The sequence below is a fragment of the Leucopleurus acutus genome, assembly GCF_964270905.1.
Source record: "Leucopleurus acutus genome assembly, chromosome: 13".
Classification (NCBI taxonomy): Eukaryota; Metazoa; Chordata; class Mammalia; order Artiodactyla; family Delphinidae; genus Leucopleurus; species Leucopleurus acutus.
In genome coordinates this window covers 70,882,185-70,895,639 of record NC_139155.1, presented here as the reverse complement: position 1 = coordinate 70,895,639, position 13,455 = coordinate 70,882,185, and the positions used below count along the sequence as shown (strand labels likewise).

General features: G+C 53.6%; 1 protein-coding gene across 2 annotated transcripts in view; it reads left to right on the top strand.

Annotated features, from left to right (window-relative positions):
- The window catches only part of MYO18B (myosin XVIIIB), a gene marked incomplete at both ends in the record, with an annotated part of 217,752 nt that overhangs the window by 142,147 nt on the left and 62,150 nt on the right, over positions 1–13,455 (top strand). For both annotated transcript variants that reach the window (XM_082853194.1, XM_082853193.1), the window contains 4 exons: positions 9,779–9,892; positions 11,279–11,395; positions 12,180–12,263; positions 13,229–13,366. In XM_082853194.1, coding sequence (XP_082709320.1) covers positions 9,779–9,892; positions 11,279–11,395; positions 12,180–12,263; positions 13,229–13,366 — 453 coding nt within the window. The remainder of the gene's footprint in view (positions 1–9,778; positions 9,893–11,278; positions 11,396–12,179; positions 12,264–13,228; positions 13,367–13,455) is intronic.

Below are 13,455 nucleotides of genomic sequence, written 5' to 3'. Positions count from 1 at the left end.
GAGTGCCAGGCCCCCAGAGCAGCCTGGCCACCCACCAGGGTAGTCATAACCACGGGAACATGGATGGCAAGCATCCGTGGCCTACACCGTGCCCGGCACAGGGCCAAGCACTTAGAGGCCATGACCGAATTTGATGCCCCAGCCCACTTGAATGCAGTGAGCTCCATGAGTAGAGGGGCCTTTCCTCTCTGGGGCCAGAGTGCAGAAGCGCGTCTGCACACAGCAGTGCACTGTGCGCGAATAGGGCCCCACGGGCTGGGGTGAGTCTTCCTAGGAGGCAGCTGGTATTAGGCCCATTTCATGTGGGAGGAAGCTCAGTGTGTGAGAATCCTGCCCAAAGTCACAGAGTTTGGGGGGCAACTGGGATGTATTTTAAATAATGTGCTTTGAAAGAATTTCAAATTTACCCAAAAATGACAAAAATAATTCAAAGGACTCCTCTGGATCCTTCACCCAGAGCCCTCGCTTTTTAACGTTTTGCCACATTTGCTTTATCATTTTCTCACTAAATCACGTTCTCTGAATTATTTGAAAACAAGTTACAGACATGAGGTCCCTTTACCCTAATCAAAATCGGAAATTTTAACATTGATCAAATACTGTTTTCTAATGCAGGGGTTAGTGAACTATGGCTCACAGGCCAAATCCAGCCCAGGCTGCCCGTTTTTTCATTGTTGTCTTGTTTTTGTTTTTCTTATTACAGCCTGAGAACTAAGAATGGTTTTCGTTTTCAAACGGCTACATTTACAGTTAGATAAGTACCTGCATGTATACTTCAGTTTCGCCTCTCGGCCTGCACGGCCTAAAATATTGTCTGGCTTGTCCCTGAAGGAGAAGTTTGCTGACCCCTGACCTTATCTGCTGACTATTCCAATTCTGCCTGTTGTTTTACTGATGTTCTTTGTAACAGTTTTTCTCCCTGTTCAGGATCCAACCTAGAACGTGTTAACAGCCTGTGCTCACTTTCGTGATACCGTCCATAGAGCCTCAGTCTGTCTTTGTATTTTATGACGCTGGCATTTTGGGAGAATTCAGGCCAGCTGTGTGCTGGAAGGTTCCTCCATCTGGGTGCCCTGGAATTTGAAGCTACGTGTTTTTCACTTCAGAGCCATTTGGATTTGTGTGGGTCTGAGCGTGTTCCCGGGACACGGGACTTCTGATTTTAAAACCAAAAAAGTCCCAGGCAAACAGGGGTGAGCTGGTCACCGTAGAGCCAGCGCCTCAAGCCCTAAGTAGTTTGGGCCTCTCCGTGAGACCTGTTGTCGAAAGGTACCCATAGGCTTAGGGGAGAAGCCAGTGAACCAGATGCGCATTTAAAAGCTGTGCCTCGGTCACTCATCCGCCCATGTTACCCCTTGGCTGAGTTCCCACCCTCTGCCTGTTCTTGCGTTGTGTCTAGTTTTCTTTGTTCCATTGATATAGACGAGACCTGCTGATGTTACCGTATGTCTTAGCTGCTTCATTCTCCTTGCTGGTGTATGAGACTGTATCACAGTTTAGCCACTTTGCTATTGATGGACAAATAAGTCATCTAGATTTTGGTTGTTAGGAATAGAGCTGCTATGAACGTTTCCCCACGCTCTCTTACGTGGGGGAGGCACACGTGTGTGCATTTCCATAGTGTGTACCCCTGGAGGCCATCCAGCCCCTCCCCAGTGTGCACTGTCTCAAGCAGGTGGGGAGGGTGGGCGGCTTCAGAGCTTTCTTTTGTAAAGTGAGGAAGGAAGACTTAATCTCTCCTGGTGCTTTTCAAGTATGTGTGTATTTTTGTGTGTGCAAAAGAACCCTTTTATTAAAGGGAAGTCTCATGAGAACACCCTCTGCCCTGCCCACCCGGAAGCTGGGCCTTGACTGGGTTGCCCCCGTGTAACCTGGACAGACTTCCTTCCAGCTTTACAGAAAGGGCCCTGCTCGGGGCCCCGGGGTTTGCTGAACGTGTCTGTGGTTGCTCTCCCCATCCTGCTCATCTGCTCCTACAGGCAGGGTCCTGCCCCTGCCCCTTGTCCTTCCCAGGGAGCCTCTCTCTGGACACCTGCTGGCATCGGGGTCAGAGATATGTGCTCGGGAGGAGCCGGGGGCAGCCAGGCAGCGGGTGGCCTCCGAGGGGCATTCGGGGCTCCTGCGAGCCGCCGTGGGTGGTGGGCAGCTCAGGCTGCAGACGTGGGCAGCCCCGCTGACAGGGGCCGGCTCAGTGATGCGCTGAGCTGCCCTCGCGGCCTTGCCTCAGCACGTGGGTGTGGCGTCCCTACTGTGTGGGCCCCCAGAGGTGAGCAAGACCCAGTGGCCCTGCAGAGCCTGCTGTCCAGCGGGAAGACAGACGTGGAGGCCCTCAGACGTTGTACTGATTATTTAGAGGAGAGCTGGAATATAATTTTAAAAGGAGGGGGCCGTGAATAGGATGGGGGCAGGGAGAACCTTTTTTGAGTATTTTATCCTGCTTTTCCAGGTGTTTTGTTTTTTTTTTTTCTTTCTCTCTTTGGAGAGCACCTGTGTGTTACAACTCCGTTGTCACCAGAGGGAAGTCAGGAAGGAAATTCTTGAAGTCTGTTCTATCATGTAGGACGTGTGCCGTCCTTCGATCCTATGATACAAAATTAGAAAGGACTCCTAAACCCTCAAGGAAACAGACTTAAAACAAGTAAAAGGAGACCTGCTTTACTCAGCAGGTGGTAAGCACATGCCACAGGACTTACAAGGAAAAGCCGTGCGTTTAAAAGAGACCTCAGTTCGTGTCCTGACTCCTGTCACCGTTTAATAGCTGTGTGACCTTGACAAATTAACTGACCTCTCTGAGCCTCCGTTTCCTCATCGATAAAATGAAGATGAAACTGTGTACTTCATAGACGCGGTACATGTTGCAAGTGAACAGACACGTGGTCAGCATCCACAGAAAGCAGTTATTCTTCCACTGCTCATCATGATGATTGTTGGTCTGAAGATGAAGATGATAGAAACGGTAAATCCTCAGAAGGCATTTCAGTGCATCCATAAGCGATGGTTGTCTAGCACAACGTAAGGAAAAGCATGGAATGTTTAGTATATGCCCAAATAGTTGGAGATCAAGGACACAGAGAGTAATCACCATATGGTCTGAGGCTTTTCCCTTGAGGCCACTGTCATCAAGCTTCTGAGTTGGAGAGACCATTGGTGGGCCTGACCTGACATTTTTAATATGTTGCATTTACTAAATTTGTTCCCGATCAGGGCTGTCTGTAGTTTGAGATATTGGTGATTCCCTTCAGGGAAAGCCTTCCTACTGAAGGTTGACTCTTCCAAGTGCACTGATGGGATGTCGAGGCCTGGGATGTGTTGAGATCAGCCTGCCAAAGCCACCATTTCTTAGAGCACTTCCCCGTGGCGTTTGCAGTGTGGTATTTTTAAATCTTCGGAGTTGTTCAATCAGAAGCAGAAATCCAGGCTCTAACGGCTCTGCTGAAATATCAGAATTTCCCCTCTCTCCCCACCTCATTCCGTGTGTCGAGCCCACTCATCTCGTAGCTTAATAAGTCCAGAGCAAACATTTTACCCAGGTACTTAAAGCGGGCAGATGGCATTGCATAGGAGAGTAATGCTATTCATTGGTTTGTAGTTGCTGTCTGTGTGCTGGGAATCTCAATCGCCCTCCCACTGAATGAGAGGGGGTGGGTGCTGGGGAGAGAATGCCTGAGATGAATTCAGCAATAGAGAAAGACTGTGTGCAGAGGGGGCTGGTGGTGGCCCAGAAACAGCCTGGGTTTAGTGTCTCATGGACTTGACTCTGACCTTGGGCAGGTCACTCCCCTGCCCAGGCTGATTCCTCCCTTGCAGGGCTGTTGTGGGCTATGGTCATAATAAGCATCAGGGCCTATACCGTGCCTGATACGGTTGGTGCTGAAGAAGTCCATTCCTCCTTCTGCTCCCCATTGAACAGTCCAGAAGGGGGACTGTTTATCCCCCTCTGAGGAGGGATCCATACACAGAATAGCTAAATAGATGTTTGTTATTCTGTCACACGGTTTTGGAGGGAGATTTGATCCAGCCTGTGACGGAAGAGCATCAGCAGGCACCCTCACCACAGTTCTGACTGTTTACTCTGTGGCTGACCCTGTGTGTGTATCAGCTCTTCTCACTTGTTCACTCAGCCTGTATCTGGGTTCTGGGTAACAGCAACCCAGCTCAAATTTGCTCAAGCAGAAAAAGGGACGTTATTGGCCAAAATATCTGAAAAGTTCTGAGGCTGTGATTGCCTTCAGGCTTGGCTGGATCTAGGTGCTCCAACCATGTCATCAAGAATGTCTCTTGCCTCAAGGACCTTGATGTCACCTTGTATTCTTAGGCAGTCTCTTCCTTCTTGGTGGCAGGAGGGCCCCCAGACACTCCAAGCTTATATCCTGCATCAGAAAGAGCCAATCTTGTGTCCGTAGTCGCAGACAAAATCCTGGTGTCAGTCGTGCTGTTGTCCCACGACCAGCTACTATGGCCAGCAGGAGGTGGTGCTCTGCCTGGCTAGGCTGAGTTGCATGCATCTTCTCTGGGCTTCAGGGAGGAGGGTTGGCCCCATCGTGGACATTTGGGGGGTGGACATTCTTTGCAGAGAAGATAGGATGCTGCTGTCAAAAGAAATGAGAGCAGGCGTGTGCAGTCACGTCACCAGATTTTCCCTCTGGAACACGTGTGGTGGGCACTGCTGTCATGGGAGTGCAGCATAACAGCCTGGCGGCCAGGCTGCCTGGTTCCATTTGCCAGCTCTGCCCCGTAGTACCGGGGTGACCTGAGGTAAGTCACTTCACCCCTCTACCCCTCAGTTTCCTCAACAGTAGCAACAAGAATGGCCATTGACCCTAGTTCCGTATGTTGTCGTCAGGGTTAAATGAGTGACAGCAGAGCCACGCCTGGCACCGTGTCAGAGCGCAGGCTCCTAACCCATGTGCACGGCAGCCCCCCGGGTCGCTGCAGCGCTTCGAGCCTGGATGCCACTCGTCTCGTCTTGCCCCCCAGAGCTCAGGCTTTGAGGACCCTCAGTGTCCTCCCACACTGGTCCAAGAGTCCGGACCTCACCACATGTCCCCAGGCCACATGTCCCCAGAGCTTCAACACCCCTCGTGCATGCACAAAGGTGTCCATCTGGTAGAGGGCTCCTGGCTCAGGGGCTGGGGAGGAAATGACACCCTGCCTTTCAGCAGCCCCTGGGGAAGGGTGGCTGATCTAATGAGTGAATGGTAGCGTGACCGGACGTGTGTGAGGGGGAGATGAGTTTCTGGCTGTTAAAGGCATTTTGGTGCTTTGTACCCACATACTTTGCAAGTTATTGTATTGATTTTGCAAGAAACAAGATATGGAAGGAAAGAAAGACGTGAACTTGTACGAAAATCAAATCAGTTGTGTCACTGAGAGCCCGTGTGGGTCCCGCCCCACGCTGGGTCTGGAGAGGGATGGAAATCCCGGGGGGCCTTTGTCTCCCCCAGCGCTCCCCACCCCATGCTGTGGAGGTCTGCCTGGAACCTGGGAGGGCTCGTCCATGGGGACTGGATGGTGACTTGGAGCTGAAAGGGGTGTGGGATCCTCATAGCCAGGCTGGCTGCCGGGGCTGGAGGTGGGACCCCAAGAACCCTTCCTGGGGAGTCGCTTGTCAGCTGGCTGCTCTCTGACTGCTCCAGCGGACCTCCTCCCGGGAAGACACTGTCAGAGCAGCGGTGGCAGCATCGCACCACTGAGGGATCTGATCTCAGCCCTGACACCATTTGCCACCTGACTTCATAAAAACGTCAAACAGCCCCAATATGGAAATAACGTGCAGTGAGTTATTCTTACGCCACGTCAACCATAATGGAAAGTCAGCCCGAGATGGCCTGTATTTCTTCTGCTCCCTGAAGTGTAATAAGTGGAAATTTTTAAAGCTCAGCGTTAGGACGGCTCGCCAGCAGCAGTCCCGGGCCTGCCCGGCGGAGGCCACGGGCTGGGGGATTCCTAGTGTTGCTGCAATAGCCCCAGGCCCAGCAAAAACCTGGGCCTGCTTGACTTGTGTGCCTCTGGGGTTGGCACCCTCCCTGCATACATCCCAGTCTGCCAGGAAGCCTAAAAGCCCTCCGTGGGATTGTGGTCCAGGCCCTGCCTCCCCCTGGCCCTGTGACCTTGACAGCTCACTTGGCCTCTGGTACTTTCATCTCTAACACGGGGTTAAAAGTCCCCACTTCTCAGGCTGTTAAGGGCTGAAGGAGACAAACAACAGCGACATCCACCGTTGCTTTTTTTGGCGTTTTCCCAGTGCCAGGTGCTGTGCGAAGCACGCTCACGTTTTCACTGGTTTATCCCGCACGGGTGGTAGGATGTGACCGTCCCCACTCTACAGATGAGGAAACTGAGGCGTGGTGAGTTCAGTGACTGGCTCGAGGGGCAGCCCCCCCAGGTCTGGCCCCAGTGCCCACGCTCTGGCCCCGCTCGTGGTGCACCTGGTGCTTAGCAGATGCCACACGGGTTGCTTTCCTGCCTCTTCCCTTTGGGATGAACTCACGCATCCCTGGAAGGCTCCGGTCACGACGTGTTTCCTCGGCGCCGCCATGTGGGTTCAGACTCCAAGTTCTGTCCATTCTTCCTGATGTGTCTACCTCTCATTCTACAGTCCCCGCCTGGCTCAGGTCACTGTGACACGGCTTGAGTGGCTTCCATGGTAGCACCAAGCCACTGGGCTGTTTTCTCCACAGTTGGAATTCTCTCTTTATTTTAATCCGTGTTACTCTTTCCAGAGAGTGGCTTTCCATGGGGGGCAGCGGAGCCCAGTGGTTAAGGTTTGGGCCCTGGAGTTGGAACAACCAGGCTCCTCTGCTGCCGGCCGTGTGCCTGTGAGCAAGTTGCTTCCCCTGAGTGAGCCTCAGTTTCCTCCGAGCTCAGTTGGTCCCCACCGTGGCGCCTTTCTCCTAGAGGTGTTGTGGCGCTATTGTGAAGCAAGGCAGCTAGAGCCCAGGGCCCTGGAAATGGTCCCCAAGCAACAGTAGCCGGTGTGGCCACTCACGCCCAAACCATCAGGGCCGAGGTAGTCCTCTCTCCAGCCCGGTGGGAGCTAGGACTAATGCCGGCAGGCCCTCCACCGCCTGCATGCTGTCTCTGCGCTCCTTTCTGCCTGGGGATAAATCGTCCCTCCCCCTGCTTGCTCCAGGGAGACTGGGGAAAGGAAGGAGCACGTCTCGGTGTGCCATCTGTAAAATGGGGATAAAAACAGAGCCTTCTTTCTCCAGAGGCTCAGAGATCCAGCGGCATCATGTTGATGAAACCCTCCTTCAGCTGAAGGGGGCGCTCAGCAGATGGGAACTGCTGTTGTCTATCGGCTCTGCCCTGTCGAGCTACTCACAATGGCTCTCCCCTGCCTCCTGGCCCTGGGCCGAGCAACTTGGCCTGGCAGCGGGGCCCCGCCGGACACCTCCCTTCCACTACTAGTTATCTGACATCCTCTCCCACGCTGGCCCATCTGCTCCTGCCTGCCCATTTCTTTTGTTCCTTGCACACCGCCCTGTGCAGACCCTTCCATTTCTCTCCGCTTCCTCTCCTTCCTCTCCGACTGGAGCACCTCCGCCACCCTCTTCCTGGAAGACCACAGCAGCCTCCTCTCTGGCTGCCCTGTTGCTACTCTTGTCCGCCAAAGCCCCTCGTCCCCGCAGCAGCCAGAGGGAGATCATGCCACCCTCCTCCTCGGTCCTCAGGGAGCAGCTGTGGTTCTCCTACAGACTAAAGACAAAGCTAAGCTTTGCGTCCTGGCTCATGTGATCCCCATCCGCTTCCTCAGCATCGCCTCCTCCTGGCCTTCTCTGTGTAGCTGGCCAGCTCCACTGGCTGTCTTTCTGTTCTGCAGCACCGAGTTCCTTCCTGTTCCTGTCTCAGGACCTTTGCACTTGCTGTTGCCTCCACTCAGGGCACCTTTCCACTTAAAGCTCTACCTGGCTGTCTCCTTCGCATCATTTAGGTCTTAGTTTAAATGCCTCTCCTTAGCAAGGCCTCTGACTTATGCGTGAATCCAGGGCTGGCTTTGGGCAGCCCTCCATCCCCAGCCCACCCACCCCCCACCGCCCCCGGCCTTCCCAGAGGCCCTGGAGTCGCCTGCGGGGAAGATGAGACTGCGCCTGACTTCTCATTTCCTCTGTCGATTATGCTCTAACAACGCCAGTCACCTCCCTTGCTCCACATCATTTTTCTCAGTGTGTCTTGATCCCTTCCAGTCGTTGAGGGAAATGGGCTACCGAGCCCTCCTCCCAGGCCCAGCATGGAGCCCAGCTGCAGAAATACGCTTTCCTTGGCGCCTTGAAGATGGGGCTTTTGTGGGCTGAGGCTGCTGGCAGTGGGGTGGGGCTGGGATTAGGGTGCCGTGTGGGGAAGCTGCGGGAGGAGGCTGGGGCCTCAGTTTCCCAGCCCGCGTAATGGGGGTATTAGCAGTGCACACCTCCCAGATCTGCCAGGAGGACTGACAGGCGATATTGGAACGAATGGCAGCCCGCCTGCTCCCCGCCTCCCGTGTCGTTACTCTTCTTCTGGCATCTGGGGTGAGCTCCTGGACATTCCGAGGAAGATGTTCTCTGCCCTGTTTGGAAGATGAAAATGGTCCCAGGCGGACTCTCCCCACAGAGCCCCACCTTGGCCAGCTGTCCTTGGGGCATCCTTTGCCCTGGCTCCCTCATTTTCCTTTCATAAATCAGTGCGCCCCCCTTCGCTGGGTGGCCTCGGGGATCAGACTGTGTGCATGTCCTTTCAGTAGGGGTCTAGTTGGCTTTTCTTTTTCCCCTGTTAGCACCAGCCTTAATGTCATTTACTGTTTGGGAGGGACAGTGGCCTGGCAGTTGAGAAAGCGAACTGGTCTGGACGATACAAGTGGTGTCTTTGCTCCTGTAGCTCTGTGACTTCAGACAAGGTGCCACCCCTCTCTGAACCTCAAGTGTTTGCCTTCAGTGATTTATAAGGTGGTTTTCTGCTTGGAGATTCTAGGGTTCAGAAATCAGGGGGAAACTCAATCGCAGAACGAACTTAGGGTTCGTGCGTGAATGTGTTCTCTCCGGGGGAAAATGTCTGTCTCTGGGGCCACACAGGTCATTGTACCTATCTCCATGGCCCCACTTTGCTAGGATAGGAGACCTGCTGTGTACATGTGGACGGAAGGAAGAGAAAGAAAGTGAGGAGGAGAAGCTTTGAGTCAGTGGCTCTTAACCATCGAGAATCTAGTGAAAGTCACGTACCAGGAAATGCTCACACACACAATATTTTGCCTACCATTTAAAAGGGGTTCACGACTCTGGTTAAAAATGTCTACTTGGCAAGTCCCCACTGAACGAACTGTGCGCACCTCCTCCAGGAAGGCTTCCCAGCCCCCATCCTGTGTTCCGGCGTCCCCATACCCTCCCCTTCCTGGTGCCCTCAGAGGCGCTGTCACTCCCGGTCCCTGCCTGTCTCCCCCACGGGAGGGCAGGGGCCACCTTGACTGTTCTGTGCAAGCCCCATGTCTGGCACTGAGGGGCGGCAGCGAATATCTGCTGAATGGAACTGGGGACTCGCTCCTGGCACTGTATTGGGGGTGGCCTGGCTTCACTTTGTGGGGCAGTGCTAGTTCAGTTTTGAGTGGGCTCAGAACCCAGCTACCCCTACTGCAAACACCTCTGCTTCCCCCTCTGTGGGTTGATGAACACCCGTGAAGAGGGGGGGGTCGCCTGTAAAGTACTGTTCTGCCTGGGAGGGGCCGGGCTGGGCTGGAGGGGAGGGACGTTCCAGGAGACAGTGTCACAAGGCCTCTCTCCCTTTCCTCTCCCCCTCCTGCCTGGTCCAGCTGCAGCAGAGTGAAGCCAAGTGTGAGGATGCCTTGAAGACCCAGAAGGCGCTGACGGCCGACCTGGAGAACATGCACAGCGAGCTGGAGAGCATGACCCGCAGCAAGAGCCTGGTACCGGTCCCTCCCGGGGTGGGGGGCCTGCTGTGTGCGCAGCATTAGAGGAGGGGCCGGGGCACTCACTGTACTGTACTTGGAGGTACAGACATCCGTTGTAGACCTACTGGGTGCTGGACGCTCCGAGAGCACAGGCAGCCTACTCAGAGCTGAGCGTTACAGAGGTGTAAGGGCACACGCGAGGGTCAGCTGTGTGCTCACCCGTGCGAAGGGAGGCCAGGAACCCTGCTGTGGACCCAGTGTGTGCTCAGCCCCATGGGGATGCTTCCAGTACGAGCCTGTTGTTCGCTCAGCACCTGACGTGGAGCACAGCTATCTATTGTGAGCCCACACTGTGCCCACCACTGGAAGCAGCTCCCAGCCATCTATTGTAGACCTACTGTACACACACACACACACACACACACCCCACCCCCGAGAGCACTTGATCACCATTGTTGGGCTACTTCTTCACATCCTTTCTTCTAAGAGCCAAGGGTAGTCCTGTGGGCCCACTTGGGCTCACTCCTAAGAGAGACCCAGCCATCTGTAATGGGCCTGCTGTGTGCTCAGTGCTGAACAGGAGCAAAGGAACATATACTATGGATCTGTTATGTTGGTGAAGATTGGGTGTGGGTTTCTAAGTGCCCCGTCTGGATGTACAGGGTTGGCTCAAATTTATACGCAACATGTGAAATCCGAAGTTTAGACAGAGCTAGAGATTTATTGGCAAAAGCTTTTCTCAAGATCCCCATTGGCCCTTTTGTCCCAGATTTTATTTGTGCTAGATCAAGGGGAACTTGCCCGCAAACATCACACACATGCGCACGCAGGGATGAATGTACACACGCACATACAGAGTCACCAGACACACATATAAAATAAACGCCCTCATAGGTAAGATATACATTTAACTTTAGCCATATTTATTGAGATCACTGACACACATGCACCATGCACACTTAAACTCTATGTATGTAGATTCCCAGGTAGGCTTACACGGTCATATATCCATTCACGTACACACATGCTGCATTCACGCAGTCGCAGGCAGGCCCAGCACACACACACACACACACGCACACGCACACACACATGCGCACACAGCATTCATTGACACAGCCATGGTCTGCCTGTGTCACTCACCTGACACACCCACAGGCAAGTCCCCCTTTGTTCTTTTTTTTAATTTTTTTTTTAATTTTTAAAAAAATTGTTTGGCTGCATGGCATGTGGGATCTTAGTTCCCTGACCAGGGATTGAACCCACGCCACCTGTGTTGGAGGCGGAGAGTCTTAACCGCTGGACCGCTAGGGAAGTCCAGCCCCGCCTTTGCTCTTCATCAGCCCCCTGTATCCCCCTTTACCCCCCTTTCTCTCACCCACCATCGTCCTGGCGCTGCAGGTGGACCAGCAGCTGTACCAGCTGCAGTTTGAGAGGGCGGACCTCCTGAAGCACATCGAGGAGGATCAGGATGACCTGAATGACCTCATGCAGAAGCACAAGGACCTCATTGCTCAGGTAGTGGCTGCTGCTGCAAGAAGGCTTGGTGGCCTTGGGGGGGTAGGTGGGGACAGTGAGAAGGTGCTGTTGTCGGGCCACTCCCTGGTGCTAGGACCTTGGAGGGATAAGTGCTACACAGGTAAATAGCAACTGTGAATCACACTTACTTTCATTCAGAATGGAAGTTTATTTGTTCATTTACAGAAGCAGTAGATTCATATGCCCATTATAAATAATTTAAATAATAAATACCTGTGGAAAATAGAAAGCTAGGGGCCCTCCTATCCTCTGGAATTCTTTTCTTTGGGGATAGTCGCGTTCAACAGTTTGGTTCAACTCATTTTTAAAGGACTTTTACTCTCCATTGCCTCATTTTAATCTGTGGACAAACCCTATGTAGAGGGTCTCAGCAGAGACTATCAGCCCAGTTTACAGATGGGGATACTGAGGTGCAGAGTGGTTCTGTGGCTTGCCAAGGCTGGTATCCAGGTCTAGAATCCCAGTTACCTGACCTAGTATAGTTCTCTTCCCTCAGAATTCTGGTCCTGGTGCCGCAGCCAGCTCATTCTGTCTGGGCTCTCGAGGGTGTACAGTAAAGCGCTGGACAGTTGACCGAAGCTATGGGCCTGTGTGGTGGGAGTGACTGGGTGCACACCGAGATGAGGGATACTGGGGAGAATGTGAGGTACCCTTTAGAACCAGCTGTTGTCATGCTCTGTGACACGTAGACATCTGTGGGCAGGGGGAGAAGGGACTTCCAGCAAAGCCTGTGGTCTCAATGTGACATTTTTCGTCTTACCAGTCTGCTGCCGACATTGGGCAGATCCAGGAACTGCAGCTGCAGCTAGAGGAAGCCAAGAAGGAGAAGCAGAAGCTTCAAGAACAAGTACATGCTCAGAGTCGCCGTGTTGTGGGGGAGGATCCTGGGAACTGTCATTCATTCATTCACTCAGCGTCAGTTGCATGACAGATGGATTGAGGACAATCCCAAGCCGGGGGGGCGGAGACAGGAGAGGGAGGGGAGGGGGAGAGAGGACACACACACACACACACTCCTACCCATGCTTCTTCAGGGTCCATAGATGCCCCACGCAGTGAGGCTCATCAGGGATTCCATGCAGGATGTCTACCCCTGAGAAATGGCTCCAAGGAGAAGGGTCTGGTCATCCTTTGTGACATCTTCCTTTGAAGTCATGGTTCCTCCAAACACCCCTAAATTTCCCTCATTACCTAGTGGGTTGCTGTCATCCATGAAATTCTCAAAGCTCTTCTAGAACCATTGCGTGTGCCCACTTAGCGTGGCTGTCACGCTAGCCACTAGCGTGGCTAGTCTCCAGCAGTATCTTTGGGCACAGAGTGACAGCAAGCGGAACAAAAATGACAGCAGGAGTGGCCACTTGCTGGGTGCTTGCTGTGTACCAGGCACTGATCTCCTTCACACACAAAAATGAAGAAACAAGCCTCAAGGGAAGACACTGACTTGCCCGACACACCCAGCTAGAAAGTGGGGAGCCAGGTTTGGAACCCCGAAATATGTGCTTGGCTCCCACACCTGCTCTTGGTTGTGTTCTCGATGCTAAAGCTCGCTGTCCACTGACTGGCTTGGTGCTTCATCAGGGCAGGAGGAAGAGGTAAGAGAGGCACTGAGTGGAAGGCCTGTTGGAAGCTGAAGGCACAGGAAGGGGCAGCGCCCCGTGTGGGGTCCTCAGCTGGGATCCAGCAGTTCGTGCTTGTGCACCTGAGCGGGGAAGGAGCAGCGTGGATGGGCCTGGGGCTGGGTCTTGCTGGGACCCCCGATTCTGGGACTCGGGGCTGCCACGTGGTCAGTGGCCTTCTTGGGTGTGTCCCCAGCTGCAGGTGGCCCAGATGCGCATTGAGTACCTGGAGCAGTCCACCGTGGACCGAGCCATCGTCAGCAGGCAGGAGGCGGTCATCTGTGACCTGGAGAACAAGACGGGGTTCCAGAAAGTGCAGATCAAGAGATTTGAGGTACTTGTTGTCGTGTAAATATTGCTCAGGCCTAGAGCTATGAGGGCTTTCATGTAAACTCCATCCATCTGCCCACTCATATGCCTTTG